This window comes from Cupressus sempervirens, chromosome 4 (assembly GCF_028749045.1).
Source record: "Cupressus sempervirens isolate cs-2001-9-10 chromosome 4, ASM2874904v1, whole genome shotgun sequence".
Lineage (NCBI taxonomy): Eukaryota > Viridiplantae > Streptophyta > Pinopsida > Cupressales > Cupressaceae > Cupressus > Cupressus sempervirens.
In genome coordinates, this window is record NC_143121.1 from 296,840,414 (window position 1) to 296,864,564 (window position 24,151).

General features: G+C 34.2%; 1 protein-coding gene across 1 annotated transcript in view; it reads right to left on the bottom strand.

The window, feature by feature from the left end:
• Positions 1 to 252: 252 nt before the first annotated feature.
• The window catches only part of RCY1 (arginine-rich cyclin 1), a 63,303-nt gene continuing 39,404 nt past the window's right edge, over positions 253 to 24,151 (bottom strand). The window contains exons 3-7 of the mRNA XM_089825002.1: positions 6,106 to 6,275; positions 1,675 to 1,942; positions 1,129 to 1,555; positions 910 to 948; positions 253 to 781 (exon numbers count right to left, since the gene is read on the bottom strand). Coding sequence (XP_089681128.1) covers positions 708 to 781; positions 910 to 948; positions 1,129 to 1,555; positions 1,675 to 1,942; positions 6,106 to 6,275 — 978 coding nt within the window. The 3' untranslated portion in view covers positions 253 to 707. The remainder of the gene's footprint in view (positions 782 to 909; positions 949 to 1,128; positions 1,556 to 1,674; positions 1,943 to 6,105; positions 6,276 to 24,151) is intronic.

The window sequence follows — 24,151 nt, forward strand, 5'->3', positions numbered from 1 at the left end:
TGTAAAGAAAATGATATGTCAATTTCACCATTCCTGAAGTAAACTAGTTCTGTGTCTTAAACATAGCCTTTGATTAGAAGTCACACTACTGGAAACATATTTCATCATTTAATGAAACTTATTCTACATTTAATGAAACTGTACTTTTAACTTCTGTAAGAAAATATCTACAAAATTGTACATACAAGCATGTCCTCCACTATACTAACTGAAATTGTAAAATGTGGAAAAGACGCATGTTGAGTCTTGATCTTAAGTTCTCAACTTCACAGAAAAAATTTAATTGCAGTGACTGAAAATAATATGGAAAACATATAGCAATGGCAATAATATTCTCATCCCATCTGTTCTTCCAGCTACTTGATTAAAACAATTCTTAGACCATATAGTACAATATTCAAAACAACAGGAGGAAATCACGTCCTCCTTGAAAATTGACAATTGTGCACTTTAATTCTTCAGTATCAATATACTAAAATGCTGAAAAAAATCCCTTCATCTATAGTTGAAATTAGCATTTCTACAGATAAAATCAACAATACTCCCGAGTCCCAGATACACATTAACAAAGAATGTATGAGGACTGTAGATACTAGATTATAATACAAAGGTGAATAAAGAAAAAGAAAGTGCAAGCTGCTCTATTAGTGGTAAAAGTTAAGTAGTTTGTAGGAGATCTTGCACTGTTGTACACCAAAAACAAAATATCAACCATAAGGATGATGTCTACGTTTCTCCTTTTCTCGAGAACTGCTGTAGGAAGAACCTTGGTAATCACGATCTGCAAGATAATATAAAAACAGTTGTTAACTTGACAAGTCACTTGATACCATTACAAGGTCAAAAGCAAAATGACATGAAACAATCTTACAGACAGTAATCTCACATAGAATAAGATATTGGACATACCACGAGAAGATGCATGGTGTCTTGACTTTTCTGAATGACCTGAAAAATGCAACCTCTGTGAGAAGGCGAAAAAGATATCACAATGGTACGTCGGAAGATAGCTATTTTGCAAATCATGTTTAACTAACAACGACCTAATGTTTCTTCAGGATGTGCAAAACAACATGCAAAATTTTCAAAGCCACCAAAAACAAATTTCCAGAGAAGAAAATAGCTCACCAGTATCTTTGTTCCTATCCTTTATCAGATGTGATCTGTCTTTTCCCTTTTCTCTTTCCCTGTCTAATTCTTTGTCCCGTTTCCTATCCCGCTCCCACTCTCTGCCTCTATCTCGTTCACGGTCTCTGTCTTCCCTGTGCCTTTCATGATCACGGAGTCTTGATCTTTCTTTATCTCTGTCTTTACTTCTGTCTCCTGAGACATCCATTCTGTCACTAGCATGTTTTGATTTCACTGCAGAAGAGTCTTCTTTCAGCTCTCCATTAACAGATATATTGCAAGTCTCATCATCACTTTTCTTTGACTCTTTCAATTTGTCTAAAGCTGCTTTTACAATTGCATCCCTTCCACCAGAAGATTCTGCATTGGATGTGCCAGGTTGACTCGATACTTTTACTCCATTTGATGAGCTTTTCAGCAATGTTTCCTGAAATGAGTCTACATGATATTAAAGTCTAAAACAATGTATAGTCCAGCTTCCAAATAATTATACAAATTTCATGTAAAAGCATATCAAATATGATTTAGCAAAGTGATCAAACTCACCTTAGCGTCTGGTGGTGGATCCCATGTCTTGTTTGTCAATACGAATGAATCTGAATCTTTGCATATTTCAATATACCGAGCCTTTGGCTGCCTGTATAAGTTGGCAAGAACCTTACAAACTTCATCAATCTCATGTTTCTCAGCATCAAAGACTTTCCACCATGGAGGGTTTTCTGGAAGAGGAACCTGGAATCGACGAGCTGCTGCATAAACAACTCCACATGCTACAACCTCACTCTTGAAACGGACACATAATGTTGTCCGCAAGCTGTTCAAGAAACAAAAGAATCATTTGAGCTGTGTAACCAAATCCCATAAGACTAGTCTGTCTCTCTTAACCTCCAATTTTGAGCTTCAGTCAAAACTTTTGAAGTTTGTAGCTGCGATAGAGATCTTTATCTTCGACTTATGAGATAGAATATGTTTGTTATGGCTGTCATGGTCATCTTCAGCTGAAAAAAATATATGTGATTAGATTTAAGTTAATATTATATAAAAAGATGTGTCATACGACATGCAAAGAGGCATGCATATGGAAATATGAAATTTTGAATATTTTGGAAATTTCAAGGGTCTTGTATTTGGGATTTGAACGGACCTTCGTGTGTAAGATAAAGAGTCCAATGCAATCTATTGATGTGATTGCTTGGTATATTGTGTTGATGTTTATGATCATATACTATGGTTCAGCGAGTAGCATGTGACTCTCATGAAATCATTGCTCCCCGTGACCATTTTTTTTACTCAAATCTTTTTCAAGTTGTGCACATATTGGTAAGTTTCAGGAATTCCTAATGAGCACTTGAGTCGAAGGATTTTGGTATCTAATAATTTGATCAGGAAGGATCACAACTCATTGCTAAGGATCAGTGATGGGTCGTAGAATTTGAGGTCAAAGACAACCCAATGGACTGTTTCTCTTCATTAAATCCCTGCAGATTCTCATTGCTCATGAGGGGGGCTAATCAGATTGTCCTTTTTCAGTGGCTTCAGTCTCTCCTGATTTGTCTCAAATTCTTCTTTCTTCAGTGGCAGGGTTTCTTTTAATTCATGTATTTCGACTCTTTCTGTCATCTTGATCTTCAACGTAGATATTTTTTTTTAAGCCACGTCACTTATAAATGCTTCAGTCTTCAGGTTGGCATTGATATCAATATACTTGTGGATGTCATCAATTTTTGCAACTACAGTCTCTTGCCATTCTATGAGAACCTCTTTAATTGGTAATGACATCTATGAAGGTATGAAATTTTTCATTCACAGGATTTCAGGATTCTTGTATGATCAGAGGTATGGTTGTTTATATGACTGTCCAGGAGGTGTATTGATTTATTTTTTGTTATGTGGTGGTGATCTCTGCCTCTGTTCATGTTCTGTGTAGCCTTATTTATTCTCTGTATCATGTATTGTTCGGTGTTTCATTTTGCATGTCTCTACAATTATTCATGTTGTCGTCATTCCGTATGAAGACTTTGGTTTTCTTCCTTTATCTCTCGTCACTAGTTATGAGGTACCATACTTTGGTGTCTTTGGCTTTTATTCTCACCTTCTGTTTTGATTCTCAAAGGCTTTATGCATTCTCATCTTTGTGTTTCTGAGCTTTAAGGTTCTTGTCCTGTTGCTGCTATCTATTATTATTGTGAGACTATCGTTTGCATTAGTGTCTAGTTTTTTGCATCCATTTTTCTATCGGTTTATTTATTGACTCGGTTAGTTCTGTTTGTCTCTGTGCAATCAATTTTGATGTCTTAACCAGTTTGTTCCATCTCCTTAATCTCATCAATTTTTATTTTTAGTCATGCAGGCTCTTTTGCAGGTGTCCATTAACATTTTTGGGGGATCGTCACATAAGTTTTATAATTGTTATTTATTATTTGGTCAGTGATTTGTCTATCATAGATTGGAGAAGATTTTCCTTGGATAAATCTTGATTGTTACCATCTCTGTCTGTAAGCTGCATGTTTGTTTGTTTTTTTTCCTGGCATCTTTCATTGTATGCAGTAGTTGTTGGACATTTTTTTGTTCATATCATCGGTCGTGTAGAAGATTCCACTCCTGTCTATTCATCTTCAGCGTTCAGGTTCTATTCATTTTTTATTATAGTCATTTTAATGACTAGCATTTGATAAGAGTTTGTGTGATGAGGTCTCAAAAACAGTAATGTTTAAATTACTTTAAGTCATAGTTTGACAAGTTTTGTTGTAAGAGAGAGTGGTTATGTTTATCGGGTGCTATTTATATAGCTCAAAGTTATTTTTACAACTTTTATTTGCATGATGTTTTTCTTTGATGTTGACAAAAACAGAATTCATGCGTGCTGTGTAGAGCACTCAGTTTATTGTGCTGCATGATCTCATTTATTTTTGGACTGTGGTTTTATACATTTTGGTTTATATAAGTTGTGATCAGACTCTATAATGTTGAATGTTGAACATTTTTGTGTTTCGAGAATACATTTTTCTATAATTGTATTTCACAGAAAGAGATTATTCGTCTCTAATTGAGTTTCGATTGCAAGAAGTCTTGAATTGTGGCTGAAAACTCTCAACAAATTGTTCATGATATGGTTGATTAATGGCTAAACTATGAAAAAGAAGTAACCTTAAGTCCAGTATTTTGCAGTCGTTTGGAAATGATTGGAGGTGCCATCACACACTGAAGTTGCTATCTTGTTTTTTGAAGATCTATGTATTTCTTATCATGCCTTAGTGTTATAAAAATTAAATCACAACATTGAGGCCTGTGGCGTTCCTTTAGAAGCTATTCTGAAGTGTTGTTAGATGATAAGAAGATGAGTATTATTGTTCTTATGATGTTATTATCAGATTTTTTAAAGTAAAATTTATGCAATGAGCATTACAATGGATGTAGAGGCACAAGACAAAATCTCTTTTGTGTGCATGTTGAGATTAGACCACAAAGAGATAAGTATTTATCTATAGAATATTGATTATAAATAATGATTGCTTTTAGCATTGATGCTTATGAGTTATTAATATCTCTCATGGTTGCAAGGTGCAACAAAAAAGCAATGAGATAAATGTTGTTTTGATGATACATATTCAGCAGGAGACCACTTTGGTTCAGAGGGAGGTTATATCAGATATCTTATTGTGATTAAAGTTGTCCCTGTGAGAGGGGGTCATTGTTGTTAAAGTTGTCCCTGCTGAGAGTGGGTCTCTATTATTTAAGTTATCCCTACTAAGAGGGGGTCTCTATTATTAAAGTTGTCCCTGCTAGGAGAGAGTCTTTTTTATTAAAATTGTCCATGTTGAGAGGGAGTATCTATGAAGAGAAAATCTCAGTCATTAAAGTTGTCCCTGCTGAGAGGGAGTCTTTGTTAAGAAAAAATCTCAGTTATTACTACATTCTTCTCTGGGAGAAGTCTGAGGTGAAAACCCTCGTTCCACTCTCTTCGAGTAGATGCGGTGGACCACCCTCTGCAAGTAGGCATGGTGGAAATGTATTCTTCTCTGGGAGAAGTCTAAGGTCAAAGCCTTTGTTCCACCCTCTTCGAGTAGGTATGGTGGAGCACACTCTGCAAATAGGCATGGTGGAAATGCATCCTTCTCTAGGAGAAGTTTTGAGATAAAAGTTTGTGTTCTACCCTCTGCGTGCAGGCATGGTGAAATTCATATGTGTGACTCCTTTCTTATGAAGTAACTATGGTGGATTATATTATGTGAATTTATCATCTTAGGTTGCAGCTATGTGTGCATGCCTAACTAAAGATCTCTCTCCTACTAAGAGGGAGTGTTGAAGTTTGTAGCCGTGATAGAGATCTTTATCTTTGGATTTATGAGATAGAAATATAGATTCTATTCTTGCATTCTCTCATCTTGATGATGGATCACAGAGTGTGATCCGAAATGTTGATGCTAAAAATTATGCACACAATCAAATCCAAAAGCAGATTAGATGGAAAAAATGGATTGTGGAAACCTCATAAAGTTCAGATAGAAATATGTTTGGTATGGCTGTTATGGTCATCTTCAGCTGAAAGAAATATTTGTGATTATATTTAAGTTAATATTATATAAAAAGACGTGTCATACGACATGCAAAGAGGCATGCGTATGGAAATATGAAGTGTTGAATATTTTGAAAATTTCAATGGTCTTGTATTTGGGATTTGAAAAGACCTTTGTGTTTAAGAGGAAGAGTCTAATGCAATCCATTTATGTGATAGCTTGGTATATTGTAAATGAATCAAGTGGAGAGCCTTGTACTTGAATATTATATAATCAATAAAAGATATTATGCTGATGTGGCTGGGTTTTACCCTTCCTATCGAAGGGTCTTCCCAAGATAAATGATCGAGTGTTTGTGTATTGTTTATGCTCTTTTACAGCTGTTTATCTCTATTTCTGGGCTAAAATATTAACAAAAACAAGTTCAAAACCTAGGATGAGAGTAAGATGGTTCATGTACCTATCATTTGCCAAATTCCAAGCTTCTTGCATCAACTCCGGAGGGGCCTCAACTGTAGCCAGATAGTTCAAAATGAATTTATGAGGATGTTCAACATGGCAAATAAATCCCATCTCCTTTAACAAATGCCGTTCAGTTCTGTTCAAGTCCATCTTTAATTCAGTATATTTCTGCAATCAATAAAACTATGTAAGATAATAAAAAGCTACTTCCTCTGTTAGCAATTCGCTCGAAGAAAATTATATGTAGAATAGATCATGCATTTTGCTCATTGACTGGGTGCATCATATTGGTCAACATAAAAACAGCAAGAGTCATTTGAGGGCCTCTATGATATTTTGCCTTTCAGATCAAAAAGCATGGTCCATTATAACATATTGACATTGTAGTTTATAAGAAAACTGATAGGCATAGAAATTCCACAAATGGAAAACAGAAATTAATAAATAATGTCATTTTCAGGAAACATGGTATATAGAACACTAAATTACAAAGACCCCATTTTAAGTGTGCATCCAATTCATCGATCAGTTGTTTGCATCTTGCTGTCATAACAGCAGTTTGCTCAGCTATGAATTTCCATCCAGCAGACAAAAGTCAAAAACATATAAAAAATTGTCCTTGTAGGAAAAAGAATTCTCAATGATTCAATGTCCTTGATCAAGGATTCTACTAGTGCTCAATCACCCTAGGTCAAGCTAAACTTCAATCACTTCAACTGGTCTGACATGTCTAAAATGGTCTGAAACATTAGTGCAATGTGCCTTTTCACATTCATAAAAAGCATATACAATCAATGAAGGTGATGACGGAGAAAGATCAATATATCAAGTGCTGAAAAGAGTAAAAAATAACTAAGAGTAGATCAATACATCACTGCAGATGATTTTCTCCTTATCTACCCTGTATGTTCCACAATCTGTAGAATTTCCTATTTCAACAAGGATACATGTTTGAAATTAATTTTTCCCAAGTATTGTTTTGAGTTGTTCAATGCTAAAGAACAAGATTTAGAGAGGAACTTGTCTGCTCTGTAGCCAAATGTCTTTCTATGTCTCATTAGACAAGTAAAACGAGATCGGATGCAGAATTTACAGTTTTTGTTCTTAGTTACCTAGTTCTCCCCTTGGCCCTTCGAACCAAGCAAATTTCAAACCTGTTCTTGATTCTGGTCCCGGTTACCTTTTGTGTTCCACTTGGGTTTGAACCCAAGCAGGTTGGTTCCTCCTGGTCAAATCTAGGTCGAACCAAGGCAGACCAAGTGCGAACCAAGTACAGTTCCATCGTGAACAATCTATAATTTAGTGCAAAAAACAATTATTACAGAATTTGAATAAAGATTTTTAACATTACAAACAAAATTTGCTGAAGTTCAAATATTTATTACATCAAAGTAAACTAGCCCTCAAGATTTCGTCCAATAAAATTTTTATATCCAATTGTTGATAATAGCCCCTATCCAAATAATTGGAAGCTCTGTATAGTGATAAATCATATTTGAAACATTAAACAACATCTTCAATAGGTGAAGGGAGTTGCAAGCTACTTATATAACATTTTTCAAGTAGGATGTTTGTTATCCTGCATTTTGTCACCACAAAATGCAGATAACAGTACAAAACGTTTTCAACTTAGTTTCGCATTTCTCTGAGTTAGTTTGTTATTTAATTGGATAACATTGATCAACCAATGAATTCCAATTGATATAATGAATCCTTTTACTAAAGGCTTTCGTCAAATCTTTTTAGTTTTTCTATTTGTCAAGCCTACGCCTGATTTTTGAGGCCTTCAATGCCCCTTTTTGCGTTTTTTTGTGTGTTTGTTGGTTTTTGGTTCTTTGGTTTTGTTCAAGTCATTGCTTTCGGTTTTCCCTTCGATTTAGTATATTTTAGGGCTTAATCGGAGTTGGCAATCAAAAGATATGACTATTTTAGTGCCCAAAAAATGGCCTCTCCAGGTGCAATTGCACAAATTAAAAATATCATGTTATAATTTTAAGTTGACATTGAAAAATATAACATAAATTCACTTTATGTTATGTTTTTAAGTTACTTTAACATTTTGATTTTTCACTTAAAGTAACTATAATGAACTTTATGTTATATTTTTAAGTTGAGTTACTTTTTAATGTTTCACTTAAGTGCCTATATTATATAGTTTGATTTTTTTTAATTTTTTAAACTAAATGCTATTACTTTTAAAATGATATTACACATTATATTTTTAATATGATAGTGTAAATGTTATTTATGGCCCATTCAAGTAAATATTACACCAAAAATCAAATTGCCATGTGCTTATTAAGTCACTTAAGTTGTGCATCTCTTTTTTTAGACCCATTTGCAAAATATGCAAATGCATCTAGAGAGTGAGCTTTTGAATTATAAGCACGTAACCTTTCTCCAAAATATGCAATGGCCTCCCAAGAATGAGCTACACATAAACATGTTTTCAAAATATGCATATGCAATCCAAGAGTGTGTCCAACACGGGCAAGCACATAAACATGTTTCAAACTATGCATATGCATCTTGAGAACCCGTTTTTGCTCAAGATGCATATTTTTAAAATGTGTATATGCACTCCAAGAGTGTGTTTTGACTTGAGAAGCCAAATACTTGTTTTTAAAACCTGCAATAGCACTCCAGTGTGCATTTAGAAATTTATTGCATGTAATGCCCTCTTGAGAACCCGTTTTTGGCTTAGGGCAAAAACGTCCATGTCTTTCGCCTCCAAGAACTCGTTTTTGTTGAATTTGTTTGGATTATTCCATGTAATGACTTGAAATCTCTTCCTCAAGGGGCGTTTTTGTATCCTTATGCATTTCCATGCACTTGGAGTCACATTTCATGTGAAAAACATTTCTTCTCAACCTCATTTGGAGCCACGTTTTGGACAAAAATGCCCAGATTTGGGCCATTAAAATCCACATTTTTGCCAAAGGAAGGGTCATTTTGGAGTTTTGATCATTATAGATGGACATCGAGGGGCACGTTTTTGCATTTTACAATGAAAATCATTCCATGCAATGCCCTCATGAGAACACGTTTTTAACAAAAACGGGTTATTTTTCATGCATTTCACCATAAACGACTTGTGCTTTGGTGTTTGTTGACCACATTTTTGAGCATATACATGGAAAACGCCTCATCTCTTGCTCATTAATCATTCATCATTGCAAGGTTGAAGAAGTCCAAGTTTGTTTGAAGACTTTCAACAATGGAGTTTCTTTCTCCTTGATTTTTGACACACAATCATCAACTGGACGTTTGCCTTCTTGCTAATTAATTCATGCTTATCTTGTTGATTTTATGCATGTTTTAGCTTGATGCTTCACATTAGTTGATCATTTTCACTTTTAAAATGATGAAAAGTTTCATTGCCATGTTTTTGTTTTTTTTTTTTTTCCAAATTTCAAATTCGAGTTTGCATAGTGAAGTAGCTTGCTTGTTGACATCTTTGAGTCTTATGCCAAAGGTACATTTTCTTTTGTGTTTGTTTTTGTGTTTTGTTTGTTTGCATTTCAGTTTTTCTTCATTTGAAGAAGTTGCAAGTTCTTTCCCAAGAATTTGACCACATTTCATTTTACTCCACCTTTCACCATTTCATGCAAGTGCATCATTTCATTCCACCTCCATCATTACATATCATAACGCTTCGCATCTCACTCTTCACATGTGATTGCATGTATTTCCATCCATCATCCGCACCTACATGTAATCTCATTCTCCATTCCCATTTTCATGCATCTCACTCTCCACACCCAATTGTATGTCATGATTACAAGAAAATTCCTTTATGTATAATTGCATCTTGAGAACCCATTTTCGATTGAAAGTTACTTTTGAAGAGTCAAAAAATGTCATGTGCACGCATTCCCATGTACTTGGACTTCACCTTTCCTCAAAGATATCTATAAGAGCTCACTTTGCCTCATTTTCTTATCATCACAAGGCACATTGCATCGATTCCTTTCATATGCAATTACATTCCAAGAGCAATAATATGTGTTTCCATTTTCCATGTCATAGTGCATTTCATCTCACCCTCCGTCTGCATTTACATCTCATCCTCCGTTCCCATTTACATGCATTTCCATCTTCCGAACCTAAATGCATGTTCATTTTACATGTAATCCACTTTACGTGTAATGGCATCCAGAGAACCTATTTTTGACTAAAGGTCACATGTTCAAAATCAAAAGCTATCATTTGCATGCATTCATATGCATCCCAACTTGCATTCTTGGCCATACCCACAAAAGCCCATCATTGCCCATGTGCAATCCATCTTTCCAAGTTCGACTTTGGCCTTTTCCATCCAAATACATATGCTTTCCAGTTCATTTTCAGTCATCATACGTGTTCCATAAGTATCTAATCCATACTTCGAATACCCACTCCTCATGGATTCATCATTCTAACTTAAATCCCAAAAGTTCTCAAGGATTCAATCCCATTGAAACTTTTATGTTGTAGCAAGTCAAGATATACTAGGATTTCTATAAAGAACAATGACATTTTGTTAAGAAGATGTGCTTTAGCTCTCAAAGAAGTCGTAAGTCATTTGGTCTCCATTTTCTCAATGGTTGTCTAAGAACCTAAGTTCATGTGGGAATGTGCCAAGAACTGTGCCAATCTGCAAAGGAGACTTCATGACAACTCAAATGAGAAAAAGCTTGATCACATCAAGTTTTCAAATGACAACGAACAATCCATCAAAGAGAGTCAAAGGCTATCAAAAGATGCAACACCATGGTTATCAAAGTGAATGCAATGACACAAAGCCCTTCAAAACAATCCCTAGGATTGTTTCCTTCTTTTCCGTCTTCTTTCTTCTTCTTTCATGTTTGTAGTTGGAGAGGATGTATTGCAGGAAATTGTGTAATTACATGTAATACGATTTGCATGTGTAATGACATGTAATCCAATAATTTCTCATGTTAGTGAGACTAGGTCGAAGTTGGTTGAGTTGATCCCACTTTTTCCTCCATCTTTTTCTCAACTCCTTTGCTTATATAAAGGAGTGCCCCTCATTGTAAAAATCATCTTTTGTTGTATGCAAGAAAGTTGTGCCACACTTGTGCAAACATAACTTTGATTGTGTAGTACGAATTTGGGAGAAAAGTGAATAAAAGAAGCAATTAGGTTCGAAGCTTTGATTGGAAGCAATTGTGATAGAGCATATTAGAAGCTTTGACTATAATTGTGCCTATTGTCTTTGATTCATGTTATTATTGTGTGCTCAATAATAGAGCATGGTGAGTTAAGAAGCAATCGGAGCCGAAGCTTTGACTAGGAGCGGTTGTGATAATATATAGACTACAAGCTTTGACTGTAGCTTGTATTGTCGTCTCAAATTCACGAAAGATAGTTAGAATTTCCCTATTTCTGGAAGTCTTTGCATCCCAATGATAGATGTTTTTCTTATAGAATAGAATAGAAATCATCTACTTTTGGAAGTTTGTGCCCCAATGGTAGTGATTTTTCTTATAAATTAAGTAAATAGGACTTAGAGCGAAACTGGTATTACTTTCAATCAGCCTTTGAGTTGGTGTAGAGATTTCATCTTGCCCATTACTCGCTCCACTAGTATGTGAATTCCTTCTTGAAATTTAAGAGAGAATATTGATAACACCCCTTACAAAATCTCTCAACTTCTTTGCTTACCTTGAGCTCATCCAAGGAACGGTGAGAAGGGGTAGCCTTCCCTTTAATGTAGGAGGGACTTTGTCTCACACGTTGTGGCTGTTCTCTCTATTTTGTGACTGAATTTACCCAAAACTGTCGGTAGCAAAATATCCACCCAACAATGTTGATTACAAACAAACAAGCTCTTTGTTCAATCAAAAAGTAATAAGTGTCAGACAACTTGGAAAGCGAGAATGTTATTAGGATAGTTTAACCTAGTAACTTTGACAAAGTTTGTGAACCAACCAATGCCTTTGATGAAGAAGATGAAGATTTAGATAATCCATTAGATGATTGAAACTTAGCATAAAGTTTTAATTGTTGAAAGTTTAAACAATGATACTTGAACTCGATATTATTTTAATATTTAGGTGTTGCTAATAGATACGATGCTAAGATTACAAGTTTATAGTGTTTTTGTTTTTTTTATGATAGTATGTAGCATTCTAATCTTAATTCATTTTTCTAGGCTGCATACATATGTGTGTGTGTGTTTTTGTACTAATGAATCCAAACGAACCCAAACCCCATTTCAAGATTTTGATGGACTGGTGAACCGGTTCTTCAAACCCAAACTTGAACCGGTAACTTAGCTTCTGTTTGGAATTTGATGTAATAAACCAGGCCTCTGCAGATTATGTATAAATATGCATGAATATAACTGATTAAGAATGCAAAAGCATGATTATGGGCTTAAATTCGTCTCTAATTGCCTAAATGACATGCCAAAGAAGCTTGTGTCCTTGATGACCATTGTGCTGACATCAGTAAATAATCATGTCAAGTGAAGCTTCTTCTTGTTATTAAATATAGTAGTTTTCTTTAATGTTTCCAGATCAGTGTTGCAGGAAAACGTGTCTCAGGTTCTAGGATGCATAGTGCTGAAGATAGGTACATTTCTCATGGAAGGAGACATGCTATGAGGCACTTTGATTTAGGGAGGAATGATGTTCATGTGAATTTATATGTTATTGTTACATTTCATGATATTAATTCATATTGTTATAGGATCTAAATGAGAATTATCTTTTATAGCATCATACCTTTGATATTGTTTTATGAAAAATTGTGTTTATTAAAATAATTGCATTTTTTAACTTGAGTTGGAATTTTTTGTTAATGTTTAGCATCAGTAGAAGTAATGATGTTATGAACATTCTGTTTATTAAGACGTGTGCAAATCTGTAATAGGTTCTTCCGATAATATTTACTGATATATATATGTTTGAATGGTTGTCTTAACATATATTATCGGCAGGCAATATTACCTTTAGATTATCGGCGGACATCTTAATATGTTCAAATTATATGCCATCAAGAGTCATGTGTTGATTTAGTTTAAACTAACTATTAGTTAGTTGTGCCTCCACAGAGGCATGACACTATGTGGCCAAAGGCCACTTAGAGTCATGACTCTACAGGGCATAACCCTTTGCATATCTATATAAACAAAGTACAAATCGATGGGAATGTCATCAATCTAAGGCATCATTGTGTTACATCCCAATTTTTGACCTAACTTGAAATATAGCCGTTGAGGTTCGCATGAAGTTAGTTGGCAGTTTAATTTGTTATAACCTGGCGAAATGGTAAGATAGATAGTCGTTACAATTTCAAGTGAAGATGACATGTTAGTTGATTGTTAATCACGAATTCATGAAATTGAGATGGAGGTTAACTGTTATGATTATTTATGATTAAATAATTTATAATTTAATTACGGAGAAATTCCTTGCAGGAAGCATGTCGAAGGGGTGGAAGCATTGTCAGAAAAGAATTAGGCAGGGCATCACCATCACTGGGCAGACCGGTAAAGGACCTAGCAATTTGAAACAGAATACATCTGCAAGACTCGCATGAGTTATTTAATAATTTAATTAAATTAATTGGGTTAAATATAAACATATCTCAAAGGATTTTAATATATCTTTCATCATATTATTTTAATTAATATTTATACACGTTCATATATGTATAAATGATTTAGCACCATTATAATTTAATAATTAATTAAGTGATGTTGCTTGTACATATTAGATTTTAATAATTATAATATAACCTTTCATCTTCTTTCTTTCTTTCTTTTCCTCCTTTTTTTTTACTCTTTAAATCGATTGGAGAGTCTTTCGAATGGTTTCTTGTAACGGATGGAAGCCGTAGAGTCAAACTATGCTTATTTCTAAGACCCCCGAAATCATTTGAGGAGGCGGTCATTCTCTTATCAGTCCACCATTAGAACAGCTCCTTTTGAGGCTCTGTATGGTCGTAAGGAAGTTGGAATCGACTGAAAGATAGAATCATTTACTTTATGAACAATCGTTACTTTATTTTCAGTTGAATATTTAGAAGTAGTTAAAAGTTAGCAATACTTAAATATCTCTTTTGTTTCTCATAAATATGTAAGATAGATTGAAAAGAGTTTCTTTTAGTTAGAATCAAATGGTATAAATCAATGTCATGTGAAATGAATTCAGTTATTTGTGAAATTAGTGTAATTTGAGAATAAAATTTGTTTATGAAAATTCTTATGTTACACACAGACCTAGCGATCTACATATTAACCTTGCAGAATATTTTCCTCAGAAATCTTCTCTGCGATCTAATTTGGGAGGTTATCATTATATTCATTATACAGACTGTGTTATCAGCAATATACAGTAAAGGAGATTCTGCATCTCAGCAATTCGAGATCACCATTATTTGCAGTACAACTTTGCACTACAGTTATTCAAGTAAGAGTATCTTTTGTTATCCATATTTATTGTAATAGTTTTATCTATCAAAGATCGCTAAAATCTAACATGGTATCAAAGCCATTCTGATAAGAAAATCTATTACTCAAAATTAAATCTAAAGTCTCAGATTTACAAAAGTTAAATTATATTCTTAAATCAAAATGGTGAATCATGTAAGGCTAGAAGATAGGCTCGAGGGCGCATCAAATTTTTCATCATGGAAAATTAGAATCATGATAATATTAAGAGAAATGGAATCAGAGAAGTATATTGAAACAAACATATCCATGCCTAAAAATGACCCAATGAAAGTAACATGGAAAAGACACAATAACAAAGCAATGAAAATTATAATAGATTTTGTAAAAGATCATATTCTTCCATCCATATCCAATCTCAAGACTGCATCTAAGATGTTCTCCAATATAAGAGATACATTTGAAATAAACAATATCTAGAGATGTCCATGATAACAAGCCTATCATTTGCAAGATCATCACCTTACAAATGATTACCTTTTGAATATACATGTCCATGAAAGATCATCACCTTTCATTACATATCTAATGCAACTAAACAACAATAGAAGCATAAACTCATATGAATTGAAAACTTAAATTCAATATTCAATATTACAAGTTAATTATACCAAGTTTTTCACTAAAGTATTTCAACTTCACTTTAGCAAAAAGCTTAGTAAAGATATTCTGTTGTTTGCTCATTAGTACTAATGTACTCCAGTTGAATGATTCCTCGATTCACCATATCTCGAATGTAGTGGTAAGAAATTTCAACATGTTTGGAATGATTGTGGAAAACTGGATTAGTTGAAAGCTTGATGCAACTTTGATTATCACAATGAATCACAATGGGCTTCAAAGGTCTTTTAAAAAAATCTACTAACAACTTCCGTAGCCATACTACTTCTCTAGCACCCAAGGAAGATGCAATGTATTCTGCTTCGGTAGAACTTAATGCAACTGAAGACTATTTTCTGTTGAACCAAGAAACCATTCCAGATCCTAGACTCAAGCAACATCCAGAAGTACTCTTACGTTCAGTAGGACTGCCTGCCCAATTAGAATCAAAATATCCATGAAGTTCAATGTTGACTTTATCATATTTGATTCCCATGCCAATAGTACCCTTTAGATATCTCAAAATGTATTTAGTTGCATGTAGATGTATCTTCTTGGTTGCACAAATAAACTGGCACAAGGTGTTAGTAGCATAGCATATGTCAGGACAAGTATTCATCAAATACATTAAAGATCCAATGATTTGCCTGTAGTAAGTAGAATCCGTAGGTTCCGATTTGATCATATCATCCTTCAACTTGTGTAGATTGACTTCCATAGGAGTAGAAGCTGGTTTACATTCCATCATTCCAAATTTTGTTAAAATGTCGACTGTATATTTTCCTTGAATCAGAAAAATATAGTTATCCTGTTGCCAAACCTCCAATCCAAGAAAGTAGCGAAGAAGACCTAAATCTTCTACTACAAGATCTTCTTCAGCACATTCAATTTTATAAACTTCTTCAATTTTGCCATCTAGTACCTAAATCTAGTTATGAACATTCTATTTATTAAGACATGCAAATCTGTAATAGGTTCTTCCGATAATATTTACTGATGTTACTTACATATATATACATATATATGTGTACATAAGACACATGCAAATCTGTAATAGGGTCTTCTGATAATATTTACTGATTTTACTTACGTGTGTGTGTGTGTGTGTGTGTGTGTGTGTGCGCGCGCGCGTGTTTGAATGGTTGTCTTAACATATATTATAGGCAGGCAGTATTACCTTCAGATTATTGGCGGACATCTTAATATGTTCATATTATATGCCATCGGGAGTCATGTGTTTCGTTTAAACTAACTATTAGTTAGTTGCGCCTCCGTAGAGGCAAGACCCTACATGGCCAAAGGCCACGTAGTCATGACTCTACGCGGCATAACCCTTTGCATATCTATATAAACAAAGTGCAGATCGATGGGAATGTCATCAATCTAAGGCATCACAGACCCAGCGATCTGCATATTAACCTTGCAGAATATTTTTCTCAGAATTCTTCTCTGCGATCTAATTTGGAAGGCTATCATTATATTCATTATACAGTCTGTGTTATCAGCAATATACCGTGAAGGAGATTCTGCATCTCAACAATTTGAGATCACCATTATTTGAAGGACAACTCTGCACTACAGTTATTCAAGTAAGAGCATCTATTGATATCCATATTTATTGTAATAGTTTTATCTATCAGAGATCACTACAATCTAACATTTTTATTTTAGGGCATAAATCAGGAGAATCCAGAGAAGGGACATTACAACTATTAGCAGTACCAGTCTGGCAGCACCCTTATTTGCGTTTATTGCAGTCTAGAGAAACAGTAGAAAGCTGTATATAACTAATGTTTTGTTTAAAACCTGATATAGCTGTATATTTCTGGTATGCCACCAGGAATATTCTCAACTTGCATCAAGATAAGCCCTATGATTCTAGCAACTTGCTGAAAAGAAAAAAGCATTTCCAATGTCATCTAGTTGTGACATGTCCAATTTTTCTATTTCAAATTCACCTCTAGGAAAAAATGATTTAACTATAGCTCATCTGCTTTAAGTTGGTACAGCTGGTACCTGGACTTTTGTGGTGCAGCAACCATCAAGAGAGAGGACAAGACAATGTGAAATAGGAAAATTCAATCATAAGGATATGCCCCTGTATCAAATATCTCTTATTGTTGATAGTACTGTATAGATCATATCTACTCTTATTCAATCAGTTTATGCCCTGCAATGTACCTTGTTGGGATCTTTCAGATTTTTGCCCTAAAATAACAATTTCGACTTAAGTCTAAGAAGGTAATTCATGTTCAAGCATTACTTCAATAAAATATTGCCAAATGTAATACAATATTTAAGACAATACTAGTTTAGGTCCTACAACAATATTAACATAATTAAGAAGTAAGAACATATGATAGCATCCAACTTTACATAGCATTAACACAAATAGCAAGGTATAATGAAAAGTCAATAATCTATAGAGTTATATAAACATCATTTATATTTAAATCTAAAATAGCAGTAATGAGTATTCTAAGGTATATTTCTATAGTGATCATATTAGCAATCTGTTAGAAACATTTGCAAACCACAATCTCAAGAATGGTTGTCCTTGTATTGCAAAAGCATAGGTCGGTCCTCGTCCATCCATCTCAGGGTGGCATACTTGAGAAGACCCTCAAGCCCAAGAGCACTCATACACCTCCCAGACCATGAGAGCTGCAAATCAGGGCTGTGTGCTTGACGAAGGTAAGGACGGTACTTCACCTTTCGTGAACTTGAAAAGCAGACTAACCTTCTCATTTGCAAGCCATTTCTAATTAATTCCAAACCAATTAGCCATATGAATTCGCTATTAAATATTTTTCAAAGGAGATACAATTAAATTACTCACAATGAAAATTTGCTTAGTGCACCTCTCTATTCATAATTTATAATCACTCTTAACTTCAGAGATATCAGATTTCCACAATCCATTATAATTCTATTATAGGTTTCTGAATTCGATTGTGTATGTATTTTTAGCATCTCACAACATTATAATTGTAAGAAGACTATTTATTTTTGCCTTTCATAATTCAATTTTCTTTTTCATTTTTTCCAGATTCCACTTGACTACTCCACCAAATGAGGCTTCCTTCTTTTACACCTCCCAAGGTGCCAAAGGCACTGATTCATTAACTTCAGTTTCTGTCCTGATCTTCCCTTCTTTTGCCCTAGTAGGCCCTCTATAGTATATACAATCAATTGCCCAAGTTTAGTAATTAATACTGCTGTAATCCATATGTTAAAATCTCCATGGCACGGACGTGATATACCTTTTACCTTCAATTAGCCACTGCATTTTCTTTTATGAAGGGTACTACTTCAAATTTTATGCATCATTTGGCTTGCAGTATATGGTGTCTCATTCTAGAACATTTCTTATTTTTGCCTTACATAACTCAAAATAATACTTGCATTATATTTAAGAAGAGCAATTCTCAGAGGAACAATATAGATCATTCACAAGCAGTGAACAACTGCTAAGGATAGAAGACATTAAACCATATGCATACTACATAATCGCATCAATGTAGAAATTACAGATCTTCCATATCAGTAATTCTATCAGCCAGGAAGAATTAAACAGGGGAAAACATATGTACTTCATATTTAAGAGGATATATAGGAGAAATAAAGAAAATAAACTCAGCCCAAGGAATAGAGAAAAAGCCATGGTCTGCAAATCATATTAAACCAGGGGACAGCGGTAAACTTATCGTCAGGGGCATAAAGATCTGAACTGGAATACGAGAAAAGAAAACAATACCTGACAGTGCATAATAGATGGCCCAGTCAACAGCAATAGAAGGTGATTAAACGTTTTATATTTCAAATTCACATTTGCTGTATAATAAAGGACGGGGTTTCCTTAAGCTATAGGATGATATGTGTTAAAAAGTACTTCAGGAGATATTAAAGTTTGTTGCTGAAGATACAACTACATTTTTTTTCACCACAAGAGATATCCGAGCCTTTATCCCCATCATTCCCATTCACGGCATCTTCCCGAGCACAGTGATATTTGGAACCCCTCCCAATATGATCACAATCTGACCCAGGCAACAAGTGATTTGGCCAGCATTGTCAAGCCCCACATGGACGATCCGACACCCACATACCCCTGGGTTTCCAGATTGCTTTTAATTGCAAAATCAGGTTTGTAAACATTCAAACCAATCATGTATGTCTGATGTATTATTCTAATGTAATTTTATTATCTGGATATTAAAGCACTGATGATATATTGTACTTTCAATTCTGAAAGTAATTCTGAAAATTATTAGTGATTATGACCATTTCGGAATATTGTAACTTGTAGAGTTTGAATTAATAAATTTAGTTAGTAATTTTAATTATTTCCTATAAATAATATAAGCTGGCGGATTAACAAAATTGGTGCTTAAAAACTCCCAGAGTAAAAAACTAGTTTGAAATCAGCAAATTTCTACAACTCCCTAGATTCAAAATTGTTAGATGATCAAGTTGTGAATTAAAATGCGCTCCTATGCAAAAAATGAATCAGGCAAACTCTGTGTTTTGATCGATTTATGCAAACCAAGGGGGCAAGGGCAAAATTTGACAAACGGTGTTTTATCTTTTGGTGTACCAAATATGCCATCCCCTTTTACTACAAATCGATTCCAGACATGTTTCCCTGGAATCTTTCTGAACCAATGAAGAATAAATCTGGGGATGAGGGTTGGATTACAGTAAAATCTAAATGATCCAGACGACAAAAAGCAGCATTTAATCCTCCTTAAACTTGAATTCCTTCCCACCCCTATCTTAAGAACTCACATAGGTCAAAACTCCCTCTACGAATATACCGGGATTGGCTCAGTTCAAACATCGTTTGGATTCTAATCCTTTCATTCCTCTAAGAGATCATGTTATGAGATTGCCCCTGCCTAAATTCAACTTTGATCCCATAGCCAAACCAACCAGGAAGTAGGGCCTAGCTAGCCAACAAGAAGTGTGGTCGAATCTAATCCAATAGTGGTTGATAAAGAAGAAATCTTGACTCTAGATCTTCAAGGTTATGAAATGGAATATGCTCAGTGACAATGCCAAAAGTACAAACTCTGTGCAAGATGGATGGGAACATGTACAGAGGTAGAATCTATTGTGAGGTGGTTAGAAGAATATTATGGTAAGAAATTAGAAGTAACTATCCTAAAAAATGATTTTCTTTATATTGATTGTTGTAGCTCCAATTTGAATTAAAAAGTTTTACTTGAAAATGTCCTAGTTTTCAAAGGTAACTCTTTTAGAGTCCTTGACCAACAATCTTTCTTTAACCCAAAAAACCCAAGCTCCTTCATAATAGATCATGTTGTTAGTGTGCCTAATCTTCCTATTGAACTACTAACAAAAGAGACTCTTAAATTAATAGGTAATAAGTTTGGGAAATACATAGGTTTTGTAAACACTAAATGGAGGTTCTCCAATCCAATTATCATAGTCAATTTGGAGGCCAACGTTTGTAAACCTAAGCCTTTAAAAATCTGCATTAAGGGAAGGTCACTCATAATAGAACCAAAATTTGCAGAAGGATCTTTCATAGAGGACCCTGCATCAGCTTCTCCAATCCCAAATTGAGGCCCATCTTTTCCTTATCCTCTTCCGGAGATGCAAATTATCCTTATTAGGGCAAAGGAAGGCTTTGACATTGTATCATCCCCTATAGGGAATGATTTGCAAGAGGGCGAAATAAGAGAAGTTGATCTCTCAATCCCCTTGTTTATAGTGGGAACCTAAGTCACAAGGTTCGAATTTGAATTCAAGTTCGGCAACTATAAAATTTGAATGAAGTTCGGGAAAGAGTAAAAATTCGGGGAAAATTTTGAATTAAATTCACCTTATACAATTTTAATTATTTTCTAGATGTATGTAATATATCTTATTAATTATCAAAATAGTAAAAATTGCTAAATGGATCTCACAACTTCATAAGCTTGATGAGACATTTATTAAGTACAAAACATAAGAAACATGTGAAATCACAATAGCAAAGATATTTTTTCGTTGTGAAGGTACAATCAAAAGTCAGGACTTCATAGCTTCAAGAAAGATCTAAGTCATCAAGAGCACTTGGCTCAGATGGTGTAGCATCATCATCAATATCACTATCCAATTATTCCTCAAAAATGTCAAGCTCATTTGTGCCTGGTACTATTATGTCTTCCAAAGTTTGTTGTTGTGAAGATGACTCATTTGTTGATTTGTTCATAAGCAATTTTAAATTGCTGCGAACATAAACAAGATCTCCCAACTTTCCAGACAACTTGTTCCTCTTTTTGGAATGGATGTGATCAAAGCAACTCCAATTTCTCTCGCAAACTAATGAATTTGCTCCTTGACTCAAAATTTGAATGGAAAATCGCTGAAGTTCAGGAGTTTCTGCCCCATAGCTCCTCCACCATCTATAACGAGGTACCTCATCTCGTGTCATATCATATTTGGCTGCTCCTATTCCAAACATCCCTTCCGCTTTTCTGTATTCCCAACATTGTTCTCTAATTAGAGATGCAATTGTTGGATCTGGTTCAAATCTACTAATGGCTTCATAAAACACTACCATAATTTCAGCGTCACCTTGTTTATCAATGTGAAACAGTTTAGGCTCCAAATAGCAAGTTGTTGGATGTAAAGGAGTGTGCATCATTTTCCATCTTGAATCAACAGTCTCCCATATCTCTATGTACTCTATTTCCACATTATTTAGTGCTCTCTGAATAGCTTCCTTACAACGGTCCATGCTTTCATAAAGCATTCCAAGGCAAGGAGTGTCACCATCAACCATGTGGAGCACGTCGACAATTGGACCGCATATATTTAAAACCTTTGCCCCACTTTCCCAAAAGCTACTATTTAAAACAATTTGCTCTATGATCTTCCCCTAACCACATTTTGAGAGAGTTGAATTTTCCCACTCATTAGAACAAAATTACAGATCTTAAAGCCGCTTTCTCTTCAACCACTCTTCTCAAAGTGATATAAAATGAAGCAAATCTTGTATCACAAGGCCTCAACAACTCTCTAGAGGCATGTTGCCTGTAAAGGCTCAATGTGAGACGATGATTTCGTATAAAATTCGCAACTTCTCTTCCTCTATGAATTACTTCATGTATCTAAGGGAATTTTGCCAAATTATGAAGCAACAAATCCAAACAATGAGCTGCACATGGACTCCAATAAATTTTTGGGTACTTCTCTACAATCAGCTTGCCAGCTCTCACACAATTTGTTTCACTATCAGTAACCACTTGAACCACATTTGCAACCCCTACTTCAAGAATTGCTTCCTCTAATATCTGAAATATTTATTCAGAAGTTTTTTTATGATTCATAGTGGCAATAACCTTGAAGAATACAACACCTTCAGGACAAGCCACTAAAACATTAATCAATGGTCTTTGACAGATATCCGACCATCCATCACTCAATATAGTGCACCCTGTTGCCTTCCAAGAGGCTTTGACCACAGCTAATTTATCAATCACTATATTTTGACCTCTCTAAGAGAGTTGTTCTCAAAGCCTCAAAAGGAGGTATGTACCCTTTGCCAAACTCTCCAGCCTTTTGAAATGCAACACGATAAAGTGGATTTCTAGCTACATTGAATGGAATTGCACTAGTATAGAATAAATCAGCTAGTAAATCATCAACTACTTGTTTCTCACATGGTTTCCAAAAGTTATTCAGAGTTCCACTCTCTTTTGTTGCCTTTATAACCTGAGGTAGACATGAAGATGACGGTATAGTGGGATGTGAATTTAGAGACGTCTTAAATTCTTTGTTTCTTTTGTGCCTTCTTCATCTTTTGAGCAATAGAAGATGAATGCTCTTTCTCTAAAATCGCCCTAAGCTCTTGGGTCACACCTGGACATGAAGTAACACCTCCACCTTTACCTGCTGTAATACCAAGCAAGTGATCCATGACCCTTGTTAAACTTCCAGTAATAACTTTTACACACAAGTTACACTGAGCTTTATTAGGACCATTTTAAGTCACATGTTTCCACGCCTTCGAAGTTGATTTGTGGGGAGCCATATTACAATCTGTAGAATTAAAAACAAAACAATATATTATTATTTCAAACTTTAAAACAAAATAATTCAATAAATAATTTTAAAATGTTAATTTAAAATTAAACATGTTAAAGTTCAACTTTTTACACTAATAATTATATTATTTAAAAATTGAAATATACATTTATTAAACATAATATAATATATCTATTTATTTATTAAATTATAATAAATATTATAAACTTACAAAGCAAAATAAAGTAAACATATTAATATATATCTAATCGACTCTAAACTCTAATATTTGAAAAGTTTTTTGAACTATGTTAATTAAAAATTAATATATCACTATTTTAAATCAATTTTAAAAAATAAATCAAATATTAAATTAACTATTACATAATAGATTACTAAGAATTATAAAAAAATTAAATTGATTACAAGAACTAAATAAAATGAAATAATTTTTTTATAAAAATTATATTAGTAAAAAACTATGTACAAATTATATGTAAAAACTACATAAAAAAAACTAAACTAAATATAAAATTAATACCTATATGAAAAGTTAAAACTGTATACATATTACAAAGTTACAACTATACGAATCGAAACAACTATACAAATCGGAAAATATAAATATATCACACAGGCATTGCCTTGCGTTGGGTTCAAACAGGCGTTGCATTGCGTTCACACCGGCAGGCACAGGCAGGCACGACAAAGAGCCAAAAGAGGGAAAACGGCGAGGAAGGCACGACGCAAGAGAGGAGTTAAGAAAAATGCCACCTCAACAAACTTTGCTAAGGACAAACATCTCAAAAAATGCAACCTCAAACTTTGCTCATTTGCATTGGATTCTTTGAGGGTTCCAATAACGTTTTATAGATTTTTCTGCTCGACAAAACCCTACAAACTCTGCAAATGGCAATTTCTAAATTTATTTGACTCTAAATAGGAA